Raw genomic sequence first — 23,115 nt, forward strand, 5'->3', positions numbered from 1 at the left:
AGGGCCAGGTAGGGAGGGATGTGGGAGGGAAGGAGGCTAGGATTGGGGTGCAGGGTCTCAGGAGGGGGGGGGGGAGGAAGGAGAAAATTCCGCTCTGGGAGAAGGAGGGGAGAGAAAAAAGGGGGCTCTGTGGAGGGGGGGAACGAAGACGTTATCTGCTCCGTCTTATATAGTGCACTGATAGTACTGCCGCGTATGCGTTGCAGTCACAGAGACAGAACAGCCACACCGCGCAGTTGGTTTACAAACCGCTGATTGAAGTGCTCTCTCCTCAAAATCCTCCATAAAAAGGTTAGCCATCAGAGGAGACAGAGGGCTGCCCAGGGCGTCAGACTGTTCAAAATGTTTCTGGTTAAACATAAAGTAAGTTGGGGAAAGAACATGCCCAAACAAATCAGTGATGTCCGATTCAAACTGTTGACCAATTAGAATCAAGGAATCCGCAAGAAGTACTTCTGTGAAAAGGGAAACTACATCAGAACTCACTAGAAGATGTGAACTACTTAAATCGAGAGCCCACAGTCTGTTGATAAAATCAGCAGAGTTTATCAACAGACGTATCAGGGGTCCCGTATCACTCCAACTGCATACGCACCACACCATTACTGAGCCTCCACCGACTTGTGCAGTCCCCTGCTGACATGCAGGTTCCACGGATTCTTGAGTTTGTCTCCATATCCGAACGCGTACATTCACTAGATTCGGTTTGAAACGAGATTCGTCCAAAGAGGCAACATGTTTCCAGTCATCAACAATCCAATTTCGGTGTTGACGAGCCAGGAGAGGCGTAAAACTTCGTGTCATGCACTCATCAAGGGTACAGGAGTGGACCTTCGGCTCCGAAAGCCCATATTGATGATGTTTCGTTGAATGGTTCACACGCTTAGACTTGTTGATGGCCCACCATTAAAATCTGCAGCAATTTGCGGAAGGGTTGCACTTCTGTCACAAAGAACGATTCTCATCAGTCGTCGTTGGTACCGTTCTTGCAGGATCTTTTTTCCGGCAGCAACGGTGTCAGAGATTTGATGTTCTACCGGATTCCTGAGAATCACTGTATCCTCGTAAAATGGTCGTAAGGGGAAAAATCCCACTTGATCACTATCTCGGAGATGCTGTGTACCACCTCTCGTGTGCCGACTGCAGCACCACGTTCAGACTCACTTAAATCTTGAAATCCTGCCGCTGTAGCAGCAGTAACCGATCTAACAACTGCACCAGCCGTATTCTGCTAGTTTACATATCTCTGTATTTCAATACGCATGCCTATACCAGCTTCTTTGGCGGTTCAGTGTACATGTTTGGTAATAGTGTCAAGACATCAGTTACTTGTATTATATAGTAAAGCATGGCTTTCGTGGTATCTTTGAAGTTGAGCCTTGTGCTAGTATCGTTTCCTGTGTTTTAGATCAAGCTTTTCGTGGTCTAGCTGAACGGCCTATGGCGTTCGGTCGCGTGGGCAAACTAACTAAGCGACGAACGCTGTTTGTGACCAGACAAGCTCAACAACTGAGTAATCCATTTTGACCGTTTGTAAATTCCCTAACTAAGTTATAGCCCGTAAGTCTTTGGTATTGCAGTAAATCTGAAGGAGTATTTAAATGTTTTTGGCTAACTTGTTAAAAAATTAAAATGAAATATTTAAATTTAAATTTTCATGCTGTTGAAGTTTCGGTTCTGTCAACTTTTGACGGGTTTTGGTAACCAAATTGAAATAGAAATTGCTGCCATTGGTGTAAGGTTATTTGTTTTGCTGACCTTTGGCTGTGAGGCTAGTGAGGCCGGAACGTTTTAAAGGCATTCCTTTGTAAAACTGCTGTTAGAAATCAAAGCGTGTTTATGCTGTTACTCGTGATGGATTGCTTCACTTTTTTTTTTTTATAAACAACTAAGTGTTAATTCTGTGTGTCCTCATATTAGACTCAGTGCTTCCACGTCAGCAGCCGTTGTACCCTGCAATCCTTCTTTCAAACTTTTCAGTTAGCATTATACACTGAAGCGCCAAAGAAACTCGTTCAGGTATCCGTATTCAAATACGGAGATACTTGAACAGCCAGAATACGGCGCTGCGGTCGGTAACGCCTATATAAGACAAGCGTCTGCCGCAGTTGTTAGACCGATTACTGCTGCTACAGTGGCAGGTTATCAAGATTTCAAGTGAGTTTGAAAGTGGTGTTATAGTTGGCGCACGAAAGATCGGACAAAGCATCTTCGAGGTAGCACTGAAGTAGGGATTTTCCCGTACGACCATTTCACGATTGTACCGTGAATATCATGAATCCGGCAAAACATCAAATCTCCGACATCGCTGCGGCCGGAAAAAGATCCTGCAAGAACGGAACCAACGACGACTGATGAGAATCGTTCTTTGTGACAGAAGTGCAACCCTTCTGCAAATTGCTTCAGATTTCAATGTTGGCTCATCAAAAAGTGTCAACGTGCGAACTATTCAACGAAACATCATCGATATGGGCTTTCGGAGCCGAAAGCCCACTGGTGTATACTTGATGACTTTACGACACAAAGTTTTACGCCTCGCCTGGGCTCGTCAACTCCGACATTGGACTGTTGATGACTGCAAACATGTTGCCTGGTAGGACGAGTCTCGTTTCAAACTGTATCTAGTGGATGGAGCGTATGGAGACAACGTCATGAATCTATGGATCCTGCATGTCAGCAAGGGACTGTGCATGCTGTTGGAGGCTCTGTAAAGGTGTTGGGCGAGTACAGTTGGAGTGATATGGGACCCTTGATACGTCTAGATACGGCTCTGACAGGTGACACGTAAGCATCCTGTCTGATCACCTGCATCCATTCATATCCGCTTTTCATTCCGACGGATTTGGGAAATTCCAGCGGAACAATTAGACATCCCACAAGTCCAGAATTGGTACAGAGTGGTTCCAGGAACACTCTTCTGAATGTCAACACTTCTGCTGGCCGCCAAACTCACCAGACATGAACATTATAGAGCGTGTCTGTGATGTCTTGCTACGTGCTGTTCACAAGAGATTTCCACACCCTCGTACTCTTACGAATTTATGGACAGCCCTGCTGGATTCATTGTGTCAGTTCCCTCCAGCACTACGTCAGACGTTATTGGAGTCCATGCCACGTCATGTGGCGGCACTTCTGCGTGCTTCCAGAGGCCCTATACGATATTAGGCAGGTGTACCATTTTCTTTGGCTCTGCAGTGTAAATCGTCTCGAGTTTATTGAATACTTTCTGGTGCTGGGCTAGCAACAGACAAGGTGACGGTGAGCGTTGTGTTGCTTGAATCTCCTTGTGCAATCTTGGGTTACTGCCTTTTTCATTGACATTGACGGATCATGGGAGGTGGAATCTGAGCAGGAGGCTGTGGCCTCTGCTACGCAAGGCGTTTACTCATTTGTAGAATTTGGAAGGCAGTATGTACACTATGATATGAAAACAAGAAAAGAAAGACGAATTTGTAAGGAACGGATAAAAATAGAATGTCTACGATTATATTCTGGAAAAGACTTTCATCATCAGACAAAATAGGAAACATGCTGGTGAAGGCAGTCTTGCGTTAGACTCATCAGACTCCCAAAAGACTTTCACAGTGTACACATAGTGTACAGTGAAAGAGACTCACCCCTTGTGGAGCGCGATAGACAGCCCTTGGCGGTGCAGAGAGCCGCCGTCCCGTCGTTGTTGCAGTAGCATGTGTTGCAGTCCTTCTTGAACGTCGTGTTGGGAGTGCACTGTCTCTCAGACCGCCTCACTCTGGTGGCTGTGTCACTGGTTGTCGAAGCTGGACAAAGATGCATTGTTAGAATAAGAAAAAGTTCTTAGCCAAGATAGCAATAAAACAATAAAGATACATTGGATCCTCGTTATTGGTTGCATTTGCACTGCATTTACTGTGTAGACGCTCGTTGGATAGATGGAATACAGAACTCGCCAGAGTGAAAACGAAGGAAGAAATAGAGAACTAGGATAATGTATGTGGTAACACTCTGAAAGTCACGGCTCAATGTGCGGTTCCAAGAAAGGCACACAGTTTTAGCAAATGGTTGGTTGGTTGGTTTGTGGGATTAAAGGGACCAGATTGCGACGGTCATCGGTCCTTTCAGCAGATGGTTCTGTGCATAATATTCATTCAGAAAAGCGGGTTATGCAAAACTGCCTACGTTCAAGGTGTGATCTAAACAAAGGAAGAGTTCAGTTAATGCTCCTTCAATGATGTGGTTTGTACTGTCGGACCACTGTTCGGACTGACAGAAAATGAGGAAAATCAACTGCGTTACTTTCAAAACAAAGGAGAGTTTTACTTGCCTTCATCAATATACGGATGTCATTGAAAATTTAAGTGAGAAGAATTATTTACCTTCCGAATATGATTCTACCGTGCTAACCACCGTGTCACCTAACATAGTTTCAGCCGTTCTGACACAATATGGTGGCTGTTTAAGAATCACGAGTTACAACATGTGTTCTTATCGTATTCTAAAATTAGTGACCAAAAATTTTTATTTTTAGCAGTCTTCAAAGTGGATCAGAGTTGTTTTCCATCGGCATATGCTATCTCATTAGGCTATTATTACCATAACGTCTTTCACATATTTTAATCTTTACTTTTCTTGTAATATTTCCTCCCTACTGTTAGATTCGGTACCAAAATTAACTTTTTCGAAGTGCTGGACACATCAATCACAACCTTTCTGCTAACGTTCTCCATATGCTACGGATGTCATCTGTTGCTTTAACTGTCTCTTTATTTCGCATATTCTCTGTCAACTTTATGTTAATATTATTTTATACCATCATGATTCAAATGCTACTAGTTGCACCATCTCTGGTTTCCGCATAGTCTACATTTCGCATCCAACGACGATATGCTGGACATGAACAGTTTCATAAACACCATTCATCTTTATTGCAAACGTTTTAAAGTAGTGTACCTTTATGATGCATAACATATTATTTATAACTCCAATAGGTTTTTGTCTCAGTTATTTCCTACAGAAACATATATAGCCTTTCTTCTTAAACAGCATTTTATTTTTCGATGTTACACCAGATTTGGTCTTAAACGTGTAAATAGTCTCCTTATACACATCATGTACTCATGGTTTTTACTTTATGCTTCGCCTCCATTTTATTTATAACATGTTCTAGGTATATCTCACTTTCCGCAGAAAGGCCGACTATGAATCATAGCGCCTGTTCTCTTCGCGCTTTTCGTGTGATATTTTCTTTCCACCACTTCTTCACTTCCTAGGCAAGAAAGCATATCATCAAAGTTTTTTAATCATAGTGCTTAGAGACTCTCACGTATTTTAAAAGAGCCACCTCTACTCAGACCCAAATTTTGACGTATAAATTTTTACATCGGGTTAGTTTCCAGCTTTTCTCATCAGTTAGTGATCTCTGTATTAAATGTCAAATTCTGACAGTAGTTTGACAAAATTACCTGCAGCTTTGGGTAAACGGTGGTTCTCTTCCAAACCGAACATCAGCATTGAAATTCAGACTTGACTCTCATGTTTAGGACATGGTGATGCCTAGCTCTATCTTCCGTATTTGTAACTGAAAATTGATTTATATAGTTACGGTAAATCAGTCTTTTGCTTTTGTCCTTCACCATCTTTTTTCCCAATATTTAGTTTTCTCTTTCTTCACTTTTCCCTTCGAAGACCTTTATGTATCCCATTGTATCACGACACTACTTTTCTATTCACATTACTAAGTGGAATTTCAGAATCGATTAAATGGTCGTTTTACTTTTCCTGGAAGCAAACTGATTTAGCCAGCTTCACTTCAAGTTTTCTTTGCATTTTAGTGTATACACCATTAACTCAACAAACTGTTAACACACAGGGTGGTCAGAAACAGCTTTAAAACCTTGTAACGATCTTGCATGGTAGGTTGTGCTGAGTAATGATTGTTAACAAAAACGTCGATACGTTGCATCGTTTCCGAGTCGATTAGCACTGAAGTTAGCCAGTCAGTCTGTAGCGCGTGCAAATACAAGCTGCCCGCCAGAGTCTCATTCGTTCTGAGAACGTAGATGGTAATGCACGTGACTGCTCAGCCTTTGTTTCGGATGTGGTCATTATTGCCACCCAGCGTCCAATGGTTTTTATCGCTCTCTTGTTCAACTGTACGAAACCAAGCAAAGAGCACCTTCGACGACACCATCTCTGCCAGGCTGCTTGAATCTGCGCAGGCAATAGCCTCATTTGCTAAATTCAATTCTAATAAACTCGTAATCGACGAAAAGTATCGAATGTTTCTTCTTAACACTTATTGCTCAGCACAACCTGCCCTGCAACAAGCTCAAAAGCTTTTCACACTGTTTCAGAGTGCCTTGTATGTGGCTGACTGTAATGTAAAAGTTTTGCCATTGTCGTTGGAAGTATAACATTGAAAAGTGCAGCGTGGTGTTGGCTACGTATTTATGATGACTTCTCGTACATCGTTTTGGAAACACTTATCACAACCATCAAATTAACTTGGGGTTCATTAGCGTTTTACGTTGTCTCGATATAAGACGAGGGTGCAGGTTTTATTTTACATGGAGTTTGAGTAATGTGTAACAATGACAATACAAGTATATTCATGTTGTTTCTTTATCAAACCAAGCGAGTACTTCAAGTAGATTTCTTATCCTGCCAGTTAAATATGGTGAAAACTTTATCAGATGCTTAAACGACTTTATTCGTTACTTGATCGTTAAGCTATTTGTTACGTGGGTGCTGCCCTGCAGTGTTACTGTGCGTCCGACGAGATGTCAGCTACGTACTCGTATTCCTCGAATTTTGGCAGTCACTATCTGGAACTAGTGAAAGTGCAGTGGCTGCTCGTGAATTTACATTCTGGGTGTTCACAAATCTTTAGATTCAGATAAATATGAGAGTTTGAAATTAATAGCATCTGCTGTATAGCAATTGAGCTTCTCAACAAGTTGATACAACGACAGCCACTGCCAATAACCATAACAACATTAATAATAATAATAATAAAATGCATAACTTACCTGACAAAATAAAGAATTGTCTTGTGTAATTTTGTTGTTTTGTACGTACTTAAGTAAAGTGTAGGGCAACAACGAAATAATGTGTAAGCTTTCGCAACTGTCCGCTTCGCCTTTTTGTGTAAGTGGGAGTTTTCGTGCATTTCCATTTCTTCAGACAAATGTACAAGATCCCTAACAGATGCAAATGTACAAGATCCCTAACAGATGTCTTAGTTGGCGAATTTACTTCCGGGCTGAAATTCAGATATTCTTACGCTGCATCCACGCAAAAACTTATGCTAACTGTGTACTTCGTTGTTAAATATTTCGTTGTAGTCACACTTATTTGATTTCTCGATCAAAGGATGGGTTCTCGGAGGCCCTAGTACCTTTAGGGCTAACTTTTCCTGGTAATTTACGTTTCTCAGAAAGAGATTTTCACTTTGCAGTGGAGTATGCGCTGATATGAAACTTCGTGGCAGATTAAAGCTGTGTGTCGGATCGAGAATCGAATTCGAGACCTTTGCCTTTCGCGGGAAAGTGCTCTGCCGACTAATCTACCCAAGCACGACTCATGACCCGTCCTCACAGTTTTACTTTTGTGTTAGGATACAAAATATATTCAACATAGTTCATGTTTACACTGCACATAAAAGCCGATTCCTGCGCAGTAAACAACAAATTTCAAACACAAAGTGCCGTTTCTGGAAATTATTAAACTCAAGTAGTAATGTCTACCAACATGGTCACTTGACGAGAATACAAATGAGCTGCCGAAATCCCGTTGAAGTCCGCACTAAGTTTCGAGCTTCTGTAAAAGGTAGCCAATCTTGGGGATTTTGCGTCTGTTTAAATTTGGCATGTTTTTTTCGTTGTTTCTGCAATAGTGTTCTGACACGTTTTGTGTACTAAGGAGGATGAGCTCCGCCGTTTGTTAATTTATTTGGTATAAATATCTCAGTTGCTGCCGATACTATTTCTTTGAATTCAAACCACATGTGGTGTACACCTATATTGTTAATCTGAAGGAGTGGAGATTGTCTCTCAGGAAGCTGTCAAGTGTATTTTATCTGCTTTCTTTTAATAGGTACAGTTTTCGTTTATTTTTGGAGGATTTGCGGGTTATAATATTCAATCTCGCTACGACAACTCTGTGTTCAGTAATCCCTGTATCTGTTTTGATGCTCGTTATTAACTCGAGATTATTTGTTGCTAAAAGGTCAAGAGTGTTTTCAGAACCGTGCACTATTCGCGTGGGCTCATGAACTCTACTGCTCGAAATAATTTTCAGAGAATGCGTTTTGCACAATTTTGGGATGTTTTCTGCTCACCTCCGGAATTAAAGATGTATTTTCGAAAACATATCGAGGGTAAATTAAAGTCACCACCAACTGTAATCGTAAGAGTCGGGTACGTGTTTGGAATCAAACTCAAGTTTTCTTTGAACCTTTCGGCCATTGTATCATCGGAATTGGGAGGTCGGTCAAAGAATCCAATTATTATTTTATTCCGGTTGCCAAGAATCAAACATGCGACCGACAACGGTGTTTAGTCTATCCTTTCGGAACACCGTTAGCTTCTTCGCAAAACTTTGGCTGAGTTTACATCCAGCTTTAGCCAGATTTCAGTGCCTTTGGCGACCTGAGCATCAGTGGTTTCTATTAGCGGTAGGAGCTCTGGTACTTTCAAAACACAGCTACGATTTACAACTCGTATACCGATAGTTCCTGTATCTAAGTTCTTCTGAATTCGGCCTGCATCCTTTGTGACTGAAGACCACCCAGTCCAAGCCACACAACCCCTGCCACCCTGGTAGCCACCTCCCTGCGTTTAATGGACTCCTGATCTATTCAGAGAAACCATTATATAGCGCAACCAGCAATATCGCAAGTCGAGGAATCTGCAGCCTACATGGTCGCAGAACCGTCTGAGCCTGAAATCTGCAGCCTACATGGTCGCAGAACCGTCTGAGCCTGATTCAGACCCTTCACTAGGCTCTGTACCAGAGGTCCGCAATCGGTCCTGTCGACTAGGCTGGAAATCGTCAGCTTTGCTTTCATCCCTCAGTCAAGACTGGCAGCATTTACCACTTCTGTTAGCCTCTTGAAACCAGAGAGAATCTCTTCTGATCCAAAGTAAAACATATCATTGGTACCGACGGGAGCTACCACATGCAGGCCGGCCGCTGTGGTCAAGCGGTTCTAGGCGCTTCAGTCTGGAACCACACGGCTGCTATGGTCGCAGGTTCGAATCCTGCCTCAGTCATGGATGTGTGTTATGTCCTTAGGTTAGTCACGTTTAAGTAGTTCTAAGTCTAGGGGACTGATGACCTCAGATGTTAAGTCCCATAGTGCTTAGAGCCACTTGAACCATTTGAACTACCTGCAGTTGGCTGGACTCTGTGCTCTTGATGGCATCCGGAAGGAACCGTTCCACGTCTGGATTGTCTCCACCCAGTATGCACACGCAGTGGAAATTGGCTTTCTTCCCGTTCTTGGCAGCCATGTCCCTAAGGGGCCCGATAATGCACCTAACGTTGGAGCTCCCAACTCTCAATAATTGATTGGCTCTGAGCACTATGGGACTTAACTTCTCAGGTCATCAGTCCCCTAGAACTTAGAACTACTTAAACCTAACTAACCGAAGGACATCACACACATCCATGCCCGAGGCAGGATTCGAACCTGCGACCGTAGCGGTTGCGCGGTTCCAGACTGTAGCGCCTAGAACCACTCGGCCATTCTGGCCGGCACTTTCAATAATCCCACCCTTTGTGATTGCCCGGATCTTGCAGGCTGAGAGGTTTTCTCTGAATCAGGACAGGCGACGGCATCTGCCTGAGCGACAGTGTCAGCCACAGACAGCACCTATTTTTCAAATGGTTCAAATGGCTCTGAGCACTATGGGACTTAACATCTATGGTCATCAGTCCCCTAGAACTTAGAACTACTTAAACCTTACTAACCTAAGGACATCACACAACACCCAATCATTACGAGGCAGAGTAAATCTCTGACCCGGCCGGTAATCGAACCCGGGAACCCGGACCTATTTTTCAGACTAACTGGGGAGGCCATACGTGCGGCCTCCTGGGTTAAAGTAACTAAAGTGACTAAAAGTAAGATCACTGTTTTCAGTGCCTAGGAATAGGATGGGAGTATAGACCTCTCGTGGGGTTTTGCCCAATAATCTTTGAGTGTACATCCACAGTTCATGCAGATTTTTTTTTGCTTCTAATTTTATTTATTTTCTTTTTGACGTTCTTTTGACCCGTATGAAATGAAACATAAAACTTCCGATCATCTGTTGTGCTCTTGTCCACGGGGATAATTTGGTAGCACAGAGGTTTCTGAGCTTGGGGACCTTTGTTCGATACCTTCCCTTTACATACGTTTAAGCCGGACATAACTTCAACAGTGCGTTTGCTTTTTGAAATATTACATCAATAACATTTTTCAAGGAAAAAGAATAATATTAAAAATTCATTTTCAGTGTGTTAAACTCTGTCTGACACCTTCACGAGCTTCTTGAGGGTTCTTGTCCAAGCATCTTTGAGAAACAGTTATGAAGTAAATGCAGCTGTTCTGCGCCTGTCTGTTATTTAAATGAAGACAGCTGACGACTACCGCCAGTGAGAATTGCGCCCACAGTTCGCGTCAGCGATATCATCCCGTGTGATGGTTTGTTAGTGCTCACCAGTCACCATGTGTGTTATATCTACATTTAGGCTCACGTTAGCTTTCTCTTTCCAGGCAAGGATAGTGTGAGACAGCCTCTTTTAATAACTTAATCATGTCAGCTGTATAAGAAATCTGGAAGTACTGACCTGTCTGCCACGATAGACATGCCATGCGGGTACAGCCCCAAATGCCAGCGGCACTGCAAAAACACGAGTTGCAGTCCGCTTTTTTCGTCTCTCCTGGTGTGCACTCTGGAAAGGAATCAAATCAATTTGTTTACTTTGACCAGAACAACATGTCCTAATGCTAAACACTGCAAAAACCAGTAAATCGCCTGTGATCAAATGTAGTATTGGAAAACATACAATGGGCGCCAAAAATACGGTACCTTTAAAAATTAATAATAACATGCAAATCTTTCACATTCTAAAGGCGACAAGGGTAAAATACAGGGAGCGAAAGGCTATTTACAATTTGTACAGAAAGCAGATGGCAGTTATAAGAGTCGAGGGGCATGAAAAGGAAGCAGTGGTTGGGAAAGGAGTGAGACAGGGTTGTAGCCTCTCCCCGATGTTATTCAATCTGTATACTGAGCTAGCAGTAAAGGAAACAAGAAAAAATTTCGGAGTAGGTATTAAAATTCATGGAGACAAAGTAAAAACTTTGAGGTTCGCCGATGACATTGTAATTCTGTCAGAGACAGCAAAGGACTTGGAAGAGCAGTTGAACGGAATGGACAGTGTCTTGAAAGGAGGATATAAGATGAACATCAACAAAAGCAAAACGAGGATAATGGAATGTAGTCAAATTAAATCGGGTGATGGTGAGGGAATTAGATTAGGAAATGAGACACTTAAAGTAGTAAAGGAGTTTTGCTATTTAGGGAGTAAAATAACTGATGATGGTTGAAGTAGAGAGGATATAAAATGTAGACTGGCAATGGAAAGGAAATCGTTTCTGAAGAAGAGAAATTTGTTAACATCGAGTATAGATTTAAGTGTCAGGAAGTCGTTTCCGAAAGTATTTGTATGGAGTGTAGCCATGTATGGAAGTGAAACATGGACGATAACTAGTATGGGCAAGAAGAGAATGGAAGCTTTCGAAATGTGGTGCTACAGAAGAATGCTGAAGATAAGGTGGGTAGATCACGTAACTAATGAGGAGGTATGGAATAGGATTGGGGAGAAGAGAAGTTTGTGGCAAAACTTGACTAGAAGGAGGGATCGGTTGGTAGGACATGTTTTGAGGCATCAAGGGATCGCAAATTTAGCATTGGAGGGCAGCGTGGAGGGTAAAAATCGTAGAGGGAGACCAAGAGATGAATACACTAAGCAGATTCAGAAGGATGTAGGTTGCAGTAGGTACTGGGAGATCAAGAAGCTTGCACAGGAGAGGGTAGCATGGAGAGCTGCATCAAACCAGTCTTAGGACTGAAGACCACAACAACAACAACATGCAGATAGTGTGGAAATGAACTAAATTCAAATCAATAAAGCATGGGTATTTTACATTTGCTACAACAATTCAAATATCACCAGTTCAGAGAATCGATTTGACTAATCACAGGCACACTCAGTAATAGGGTATGAATAATGAGGTTTACCACTGAGTCTCACCACATAGTGTAACTGAAAACACTTGCAGACGTGGGCAGCTGGTATTATGTTAAAACCACACGTCGACCTCTCAGCGAGTCTCTTGTGTTGTTTCATGGCATCTTCATGTGTTGTGGATCTGGGGCAGTTAGTTTCTCATTACATGGTTCCTGCCCAATGGCTCTCCAGGTAAATCTGCCACCCACTGACTAATTAATGGAGGGCTATTGTCCTTGATGTAACAGCCACAGGTTGACTTGCAACTTTCACATGGCGTATGTTGTTTGCAGTAATGAAATGCAGCAGCTGTGCCTTGTTACATTTGTAAGCTGACGTCAAAGTACGAGGTGAACATAACCGAATGCTTAAACATTCCAGCATCAGACCAGAAGAAAGACCACCCAACGGGTATGGGAAATGAGAACCTTATAAATTGATGACAGACATCAGAATGACCGCAGGGATCCAGCACAAAGTCTGATAACTTTGCATAAAATAGACTGACGTGCCTCCAGAAGGCGAAGTCGGAACCCACACTAAAAATGGAAATGAGAATCATCGAACAGTCTCCGAAAAGAATTACCAATGTGATTCTCAAATTACCTCCTAACGAAGTTGCACAGGTCTCAGAAAGCTCTTCCAATAACTTCTGAATCAGAATCCAAAGCGTAGATTCCAAATGATCTCTGAAGGAACCAACATGACTTCCGAATGATTCAATCCCCAGATCGTGTTCTCCCAATGCTCTCATCGCACTAAGTTCTGCTGACTGCCCCTGATCGGCAGTTTTGTTTGCTTTCTCCCACTGCGTGGCTCAGAGACTTGAATTTTTTGTAGTAATGTCTTCGTCATTGATGGACCCAATAATCAAGCAACTTTATGGTGGTGGTGTTGGATTCTCGTTTAGGTAACTCTGGGCAGTTCAAGTGTCATATACAGCTTGAAGACAGTAAATGTATTTATTTATAACAGTTTACTGAAAGTAGTCTCGTGATCACGTCCAGTAGGCGGTGAGTGTGTGTCCAACCAATGGTCCTCATTGAACACACTGCTTCACCTTGAAGAGACACCCCCCTCCCCCCCCCCCCTCAGTGCAAACCAGTAGGGTGGCGACCATAAACGTTCAGAAATCCTGGGCGACAGTGGTAGCGTTATGACAGCAGCTGACAGTGTATGCTGGTGATGCCATGCCACTAGAAAACACTTGGTGAGATGTGTCCTTTAGCACTTACAACAGCTCCAGACATCGACTCCCTGCATCACCCATGGAGACATTATTGGTCTGAAGATGGGCCATCTATGAATGAAACTGGTTACCATACGAAGGTCACTTGCGACCTGGACTGATTGTTTCTTTTTGTTATGTCACATTGTAATCAGAGAATAAAGTGGCACATTTTTGTTCTACAGAGGTGAGGAAAACAGTTGGCATAATTTTGGCGCATCAAGATCAGCAGATAGCAATATTATTATTTGTGTGTAAAAGGAACATTTGATTCTGTGTAGTTTATGAATTAATTTGGGATAACTTTAATTTATTTAATGTATTATTTTGGAGGGGTTTTACTGTGTTAATATATACAAGTCCTTGCTGGGATGTAAGTCGTTTGTAAAGTTCATAAAAGAAAATTAAGAAGTTTCTTAAACTGTCCATTTTCCCAGCAGCTGTATTACATTGTAGTAGTTTACAAGAAAAAGATCTTTTTCATGCTGCACATTAAGTTTTTATTTTGCTTGTGCATCCTGATGCGTTTCCATTTTTACAGAGTATTCTCGGCGATTCTCGTGAAATATTACACAATTTTTCTCATTTTCACATATAGGTTACAGCTTTCAAACAGATCATGGAAGTTTTTGTTATAAAAGGGAATAGTACTTACAGATCAGCAATTAATTCATTATTTTTACATCAAGAACCTCGCTCTCACGACGAAAACTGGTTGAAAAAAAAACCTGTGGGCGTTAGCAATACTTACGAACCCAAATGACAGTTTAAACACAGAAAATGGCAATTAGAGTGCTAAATTACGAAAATAGATTGTCCTCAAGAAAAACTGCAAGCTTTTAATTAGTTTTGCACATGAGAAAAAGATACTGATTTAAAAACAGTGAGTTACAGTCTGATCTCTAAGTACCTTCCCATTTTAATATAAAAATGTGCATGAACTGTTTCAAATCTATAACCTGTATGTGGAAACGAAAGAAAATCTATATCTCAGGAAACTTAATGTAAATGCCTTGTAAAAGCAACGAAACGCGTCCGGATTCATACGAGAAATAAGAAATTTGTGTGCAGCATGAAATGAAAATTATATTTTTGGGGTGAAAATTAATTGCATTGGTTGGAGTGCCTTAAGAATTGTGTGGTGTAGCCTATCTGTTGATGCAAGGAAGTTTACTGAAGAGATTTCTGCAGATAGTTACTTGAAGTTTAGGGTTCGCATGGATTTAATAGTAGTTGTTGGAATATTGGTTGCTTACTGTGCTTAACGGATCTTAACACTACAGCCACGTTGTCTTCATTCTGTCTCGACAAACGAGGTATTGGGTGAGAGCTTCGGTCTTTGGCTACCATCCATGAAAACCACAGATGTGTACATGTTTCATTTATTGAATTATTTCGTCTTTTATACCTTTTTAATTTTGTAAATGTGTCAGCTCATCGTATTCTCCGTAGTAACATAGGAAATGACTATAGCAAGACTTTTCCCACGCCTCTTCCTGCTGAACCATGTATCATATATCAAGATTATTGCTTGATTTCTTGTTTATTTAATTAAGTATTAATTCGGCATATACTAAAGGAACACTTCATTTCAAAGTAGCGATTTACACGCGAAATTTGTCACCACCACTGAATGCAGCATAAAAAGACGCATCTGTTTAGCAGTCCTAGATTATTGTTTCACAAGTTTTAACAAATTTTTGTCTGTCATAAGCACACATGTACAAAATTTGTATTTTAATACATTACCAATAAAATCCCAATACTTTAAAGAATCGAATTCCCGTTTGTATTGCAACATCAAACGTCAGATTACTTCAGAAATGAATAAATGTGCTAGATACTTAACTTTAGGCATGTAAGTGAGAAAAAGTTTAGGAAAGGTGACAACTATACTTGAAGTTTGTTGCAAGTCGATGAGGCCTCTCATTATGAAACAATGAACGAAAACCAACTTGGTAATTTGCGCTCCATTTTAAGCAAAAGCCAGTTTTTCACACATTTAAATGTTTATGACGTTATATCTCCTGAACTACAAGTTGTACAGTGACATAATTTTGCAGGGATATTCAATGGCAAACTGTGTTGCAAATAACTTTAGTGGTAAAGAAGTAATAAGTTAAAAGCTCGTTAAAAGGTCACGTCTGATTCTGAAATCTGCATTAACAGCGAATGCACAGCACACGGTAATTTTTTTCCCCTTTTATCATTTTCCGAGGGGCGTTAGCGAGAAAAGGTTTAATAACAGTTTTCAAATTATGTGTTAACTCTGTTGAAAGTCGCTAAGTGCTATCGTTCCCATACAGTGGAAGAAAGAAGACCGTTTATTAGCGCACCGTTAGTTACACCGTCACAAGACAAACACACAAGTTTCCAGCTGCAACAATAGGTCTTATTGTGTTAAACTCTCAACATATGATTATACATTTTAATGGGAGTATTACAACAGCACTTTAAACTTTTAAATACGGTCAACAACAACACAACAGACTGAATGTGAATTTATGTATCACCTATGCTACAACTGGGTCCAAGACGGCGTTTCAATAATACAGATATTAAACTTGGAGATCAGAATAATGTGAATGGTCTGAATAGGGAAAGAGGACTTTAATTTCACATGACACATGCATCTATACGATCCTCATGATGTCGCTCATCATGAGGGACAATACCGACAAAAGAGCAGGCATTTGAAGCTGACTGCCGAACGATTCTACTACCACCATCATACATTTCGAGTAAGGACCATGAAGGTAAGATACGAGAAATTAGGACTCCTACAGAGGCATATAGAGAGTCGGTTTTACCTCTGCTTGTGAGTGGAAAAGGAAAGAAAATGGCTAGTATTGGTACGTAGTACACTCCTCCAAGAGCCGTACGGTGGTTGGCAGGTATTTATGTAGATACAGAAGATGGCAGGCAGAGACATGAGAACAGCGCCAAGTTCGGCTAGATCGTGATCGACTTCGACGCTACATCTACATCTACATAAATACTCCGCAATCCACCATACGGTGCGTGGCGGAACGTCACTTTCATATGAAGACTCAAAAGAACGTCAAGAAATAGTTGTGGACCATGAAAGACTTCCGTCGACCGATAAAGAAAAACTGACATTTACATATAATCTTATGACCGACTACAACAAATTTCCTTCCATTAAAGGAATGGTCGTGAATTGTGAGGCCCTGAAATGGCAAATAGACATGGCTGGAATGCATTGCACAAGCGGAAAAGTGCATACTGAAATATTTCAGGATCCTCTAAGATCCAAAATCTCTGCTCTTTCCGAATTAACAATGTAAGTGTAGACCAGATGTGGCTTGAATTTAAAGAAACAGTATCGGCAGCAGTTGACACATTTAGATACAATAAATTAGAAAAGGGCGTATCTGATCCTCCTTGGTAACAAAACGGATCAGAAGACTACTGCAGAACAACGAAAAAAGCATGCCAAATTTCAACGAACGCAAAATCTCCAAGATTGGCGGTCTCTTACAGAAGACTGAAATTTAGCGCGGTCTTCAATGCAAGAAGCTTATGATAGTTTCCACAACGAAACTGTCACGAAACCTGACAGAAAATCCAAAGAGATTCTGTTCGCATGCAAAGTAACCTAGCGGCAAGACACAGTCAATGGCTTCTCTGCGCGTAGTAATGGAAATACTACCGATGACGGTGCTACTAAAGCAGAGTTACTAATCGCAGCCTTCCAATATTCCTTCACCACAGCAGACGAAGTAAATGTTCTAAAATTCGAACTAAGAGCAGCTGCCAACATGAATAACGTAGAAGAATAGAAGTATACAGGGTGTTACAAAAAGGTACGGCCAAAATTTCAGGAAACATTCCTCACACACAAAGAAATAAAATATGTTATGTAGACATGTGTCCGGAAACGCTTACTTTCCGTGTTGGAGCTCATTTTATTACTTCTCTTCAAATCACATTAATGACGGAATGGAAACACACAGCAACAGAAAGTACCAGCGTGACTTCAAACACTTTGTTACAGGAAATGCTCAAAATGTCCTCCGTTAGCGAGGATACATCCATCCACCCTCCGTCGCATGGAATCCCTGATGCGCTGATGCAGCCCTGGAGAATGGCGTATTGTATCACAGCCGTCCACAATACGAGCACGAAGAGTCTCTACATTTGGTACCGGGGTTGCGTAGACAAGAGCTTTCAAATGCCCCCGGAAATGAAAGCCAAGAGGGTTGAGGTCAGGAGAGCATGGAGGCCATGGAATTGGTCCGCCTCTACCAATCCATCGGTCACCGAATCTGTTGTTGAGAAGCGTACGAACACTTCGACTGAAATGTGCAGGAGCTCCATCGTGCATGAACCACATGTTGTGTCGTACTTGTAAAGGCACATGTTCTAGCAGCAAAGGTAGGGTATCCCGTATGAAATCATGATAACGTGCTCCATTGAGCGTAGGTGGAAGAACATGGGGCCCAATCAAGACATCGCCAACAATGCCTGCCCAAACGTTCACAGAAAATCTGTGTTGATGACGTGATTGCACAATTGCTTGCGGATTCTCGTCAGCCCACACATGTTGATTGTTAAAATTTACAATTTGATCACGTTGGAACGAAGCCTCATCCGTAAAGAGAACATTTGCAGTGAAATGAGGATTGACACATTGTTGGATGAACGATTCACAGAAGTGTACCCGTGGAGGTCAATCAGTTGCTAATAGTGTCCGCACACGCTGTACGTGGTACGGAAACAACTGGTTGTCCCGTAGCACTCTCCATACAGTGACGTGGTCAACGTTACCTTGTACAGAAATAACTTCTCTGACGCTGACATTATGGTTATCGTCAACTGCACGAAGAATTGCCTCGTCCATTGCAGGCGTCCTCGTCGTTCTAGGTCTTCCCCAGTCGCGAGTCATAGGCTGGAATGTTCCGTGCTCCCTAAGACGCCGATCAATTGCTTCGAACGTCTTCCCGTCGGGACACCTTCGTTCTTGAAATCTGTCTCTATACAAACGTATCGCGTCACGGCTATTGCCCCGCGCTAATCCATACATCAAATGGGCATCTGCCAACTACGCATTTGTAAACATTGCACTGACCGCAAAACCACGTTCGTGATGAACACTAACCTGTTGATGCTACGTACTGATGTGCTTGATGCTAGTACCGTAGAGCAATGAGTCGCATGTCAACACAAACACCGAAGTCAACGTTACCTTCCTTCAATTGGGCCAACTGGCGGTGAATCGAGGAAGTACAGTACATACTGACGAAACTAAAATGAGCTCTAACATGGAAATTAAGCGTTTCCGCCTGCCGTGGTGGTCTAGCGGTTCTAGGCGCTCAGTCCGGAACCACGCGGCTGCTACGGTCTCAGGTTCGAATCCTGCCTCGGGCATGAATGTGTGTGATGTCCTTAGGTTAGTTAGGTTTAAGTAGTTCTAAGTTCTAGGGGACTGATGACCACAGCTGTTAAGTCCCATAGTGCTCAGAGCCATTTGAACCATTTTTTTAAGCGTTTCCGGACACATGTCCACATAACATCTTTTCTTTATTTGTGTATGACGAATGTTTCCTGAAAGTTTGGCCGTACCTTTTTGTAACACCCTGTATATCCTCGGACTAGTAAAGCAACTTAGATTATTTAATAAAAGCAATTCTTCCGGTTCACACGGCATACCAGTTAGGTTCCCTTCAGAGTATGCTGGTGCGATAGATCCATACTTAACTTTCATATACAACCGATCGCTCGATGAGAGATCGAGAGATCTGTACCCAAAGACTGGAAAGTTACACAGGTCAACCAACATTCAAGAAAGGCAATAGGAGTAATTCACTAAATTGCAGGCCCAATTCATTAACCTCGATATGCAGCAGGATTCCGGAACATATAGCCAGTTTCAAAATTACAAATTATTTCGAAGAGAACGGTCTGGTGAGACACAGTCAACACGGATTTAGAAAACATCGATCTTATGAAACACTGCTAGTTCTTTACTCACATGAAGTGTTGAGCGCTATTGACAATGGATCTCAAATTGATTTCGTATTCCTGAGGTTGAAAATACCGCTTCAGTTGTAAAGTTCTTTTATTATCACACGACCGGTTTCGGGCTCTTATGCGCTCATCTTCAGGTGTCGTAATTTGGTGCTGTGTCCCCAAAAGCCGCAGTGGACATGTTATAGGCGCGGTGTGGTACCTACGAGCGCAGAACTAGGAGGGCTTATGAGAGCCCGAAACCGGTCGTATGACAATAAAAGAACTTTACAACTGAAGCAGTAATTTCAACCTCTGGTATAATGCTCAGATGCGGATGTTCCACCAACAGGATTGTTTGTGATTGCATATTTCTAGATTTGCAGAAAGCTTTTGACCCTGCACGTCAAAAGCCGTACGTAATCAAATTGCGTGCTTATGGAATATCGTCTCAATTATGTGACTGGATTCGTGATTTCCTGTCAGAGAGGTCACAGTTCGCAGTAATTGACGGGAAGTCATCGAGTAAAACAGAAGCGATTTCTGGCGTTCCGCAGATAGTATTATAAGACCTATGCTGTTCTTATCTATATAAATGATTTAGGAGACGATTTGAGCAGCCGATTTTGGTTGTTTGCGGATGATGTTGTCGTTTATCGTATAGTAAACTAATCGAAACATTAAAACAAATTGCAAAACGATTTACAATAGATATCTCTATGGTATGAAAACTGGAAATTGACTCTAAATAATGAAAAGTGTCATCCACATGAGTGTTAATAGGGATCTGTTACACGATAAATTAATCAACTCTAAAGGACGCAAATTCATGTAAATATCTAGTAATTACAATTTCGAAGAACTTAAACTGGAAAGAACACAAAGAAAATGTTGTGGGGAAGGAGAACCAAAGACTCCGATTTACTGGCAGAATACTTAGTAGAGGCAACAGATCCACCAAAGAGACTGCCTAGACTATGCTCATCCATACTGCTTTGTAGTATTACTGCGCGGTGTGGAATCCTTACCACACAGAATTAACGGAATACATCGAGGGAGTTCAAAGAAGAGCACCACGTCTTGTATTATCGAGAAATAGAGGAGGACGTGTCAATGACATAACACAGGATTTGGGGCAGACGTCATTAAAGCAAAGGCTTTTCTTGTTGCAGCGTCATCTTCTCGCGAAATTCCCGTCACCAACTTTCTCCTCGATATGCGAAAATATTTTGTTGACGCCGACCTACGTAGAGAGAAACGATCGTTATCATAAAATATTGGTAATTAGAGCTCACACGATATAGGTGTTAGTTTTTTTTCGCTCGCTGTTCGAGAGTGGAATAATAGATAATTATTGTGAGGGTGGTTCGATGAACCTTCTGCCAAACACTTAATTGTGATTCGCTGAGTACCCATGTAGATGCAGATGTAGATATTAGGGCGTGTTTTCCAACAGGATAATGCTCACCCACAAACCGCTGTTGTAACCCAACTCGCTGTATAGGGTGTCGACATGTTGCCTTGGCCTGTTCGATCACCAGATCTGTCTCCAACCGAGCACGTAATGGACATCATCGGAGGACAACTCCAGCGTCATTCATAACCACCATTAACCGCCCTTGTATTGACCGATCAAGTGCAACAAGCGTGGAACTCCATCCCACAAACTGACATCCCGCACCTGTACAACACAATGACCACACGTTTGCGTGCTAGCATTCAACATTCTGGAGGTTACACCGATTATTCACGTATCAGCATTTCACATTTGCAATGGCTCGTCTCGCGCTTACATTGAACTGTGATCTTGCAATGTTAGTCACATATGTTACCAAGACAGATGTATTCCCAGAATTTCATTACTCTACACTAATTATTTAGTGGTGTTTTGATTTTTTTGCGTCGTTGTAACTACACTTGCCAGTCGGGGTTTCTAGTACGACATATACCCGACGTATGTATACGTTCAATGGCGGTCCATGTTCTATATTTTAAGTACGTTGTGAATTTTGGAGGGGGAAGCAAATCCTTAAACGTGAGCGGCCTTCCTGGTCATTCTGAGTCGAGCAGTCGCTCTGTATGCAGCAGTCTCGAGGTAACGTGCTTGCTGAGCTGACAGTGTAGCTTCAGAAATGAATTTCACGCCTCAAACGGCCGCGCGATAAATTTAGTATTGGTTCATACTTAGAAATAATCCGGGGCAAGTGGGAATTTGCCTCTGAGAGTTGGCTGAACTTTAACAGTTCACGGGTGCTAGACGGTGTGCAACATCGAACTGTTATTTAATCTGCATTTAGGAACCAAGATTGGATAGAGGGCGGGAATCTATTAATGATTCTACGTATTTCACATGCTTATGTCCATTGTGGATTTTATATACGAGGGCTACTCAGAAAGTAAGGAACGATAGGTCGCGAAAATAGAAACCACAGTGAAAATCAAAACTGTTTTATTTGCAGCAGTTAGCTACAACTTCCAGCTACTTATCTCCATAGTCGCCGATCCGACTTAGCCGTTTGTCGTAGCATTGTACCAACTTTCCAATACCCTCGTTATAGAAGGCAGCTACCAGCTCTTTCCGCCAATTCTCTACACTGGCCTACAGCTCGTTGTCTGTGCAAAAATGTTGTCTTCTTAGCCAGCGGTTCATGTGGGCAGAGATGAAACTCAGAGGGAGAGAATTACGGGCTGTATTGTGCGTAATCAAACATTTCCAACTGAAAACGATGGAAGAGCATCTTCAATGCCCCTGCAGAATGCGGCTGAGAATTGTCTTGAAGAAGAAAGCGCACGACACTTATGTAATGTTGACTGCATAACATCAGGCGAGATTTCTGACTAGGCCCCTGTACTTGGCGGGAGACATTATTGTTCTAGGTATCTTTATTTGCTCCCTGTGTACTCAGAACTAAAAAGAACCAGGTAATGCGATCGACGTGCATACTAGAGACAATGCTCAACACACCTGTGCAAAACTTCATCGAATTTTCACTGTGGTCTTCATTTCGCGACCAGTCGTTCCTTACTTTCCGAATAACCCTCGTATTTATGAGCTGGAGAATATTTTGTGTTTAGTTTTATGGTATGGGACTCTATTTCCCATTGACGAGTGACTTACGAATAGTATTTGGGGTAACCACTATCATTCTAATTACGTTTCACCTGAGGTGGTCTTCAGTTGATTGTTATTATTTTTATTGCATCCTTACATGAAATATTGTAGGATCACCATTCTTAACAATTTATACGTTTGATTGACTGAATACATCAGTTCACTCATCAGAAGCCCTTTGGAGTCTTTTTCATCAGTTATTGAGGACAATATAACTTTTTCCCATTTTTATTACTATTATGGTTTTATTTGAACTTGCTTTTTTCTTAAAATTTTGCACCATATGCATGTTGTTGTGGTCTTCAGTCAGAGACTGGTGTAATGCAGCCCACCATGCTACTCTATCCTGTGCAAGCTTCTTCATCTCTGAATAACTATTGCATCCTACATCCTTCTGTGTCTGCTTACTGCATTTATCTCTTGGTCTTACTCTACGATTTTTAGCCTCTACGCTTCCCTCCAATACTAAATTGGTGATCCCTTAATAACTCAGAATGCGTCCTACCAACCGATCCCTTCTTCTAGTCAAGTTGTGCCACAAATTCCTCTT

General features: G+C 41.9%; 1 protein-coding gene across 2 annotated transcripts in view; it reads right to left on the reverse strand.

The window, feature by feature from the left end:
- LOC124711593 (protease inhibitors-like) overlaps positions 1 to 23,115 on the reverse strand; it is a 50,096-nt gene that overhangs the window by 21,521 nt on the left and 5,460 nt on the right. For both annotated transcript variants that reach the window (XM_047241746.1, XM_047241745.1), the window contains exons 2-3: positions 10,810 to 10,914; positions 3,618 to 3,776 (exon numbers count right to left, since the gene is read on the reverse strand). In XM_047241746.1, coding sequence (XP_047097702.1) covers positions 3,618 to 3,776; positions 10,810 to 10,914 — 264 coding nt within the window. The remainder of the gene's footprint in view (positions 1 to 3,617; positions 3,777 to 10,809; positions 10,915 to 23,115) is intronic.

This window comes from Schistocerca piceifrons, chromosome 8 (genome assembly GCF_021461385.2).
Source record: "Schistocerca piceifrons isolate TAMUIC-IGC-003096 chromosome 8, iqSchPice1.1, whole genome shotgun sequence".
NCBI classification, from domain to species: Eukaryota; Metazoa; Arthropoda; class Insecta; order Orthoptera; family Acrididae; genus Schistocerca; species Schistocerca piceifrons.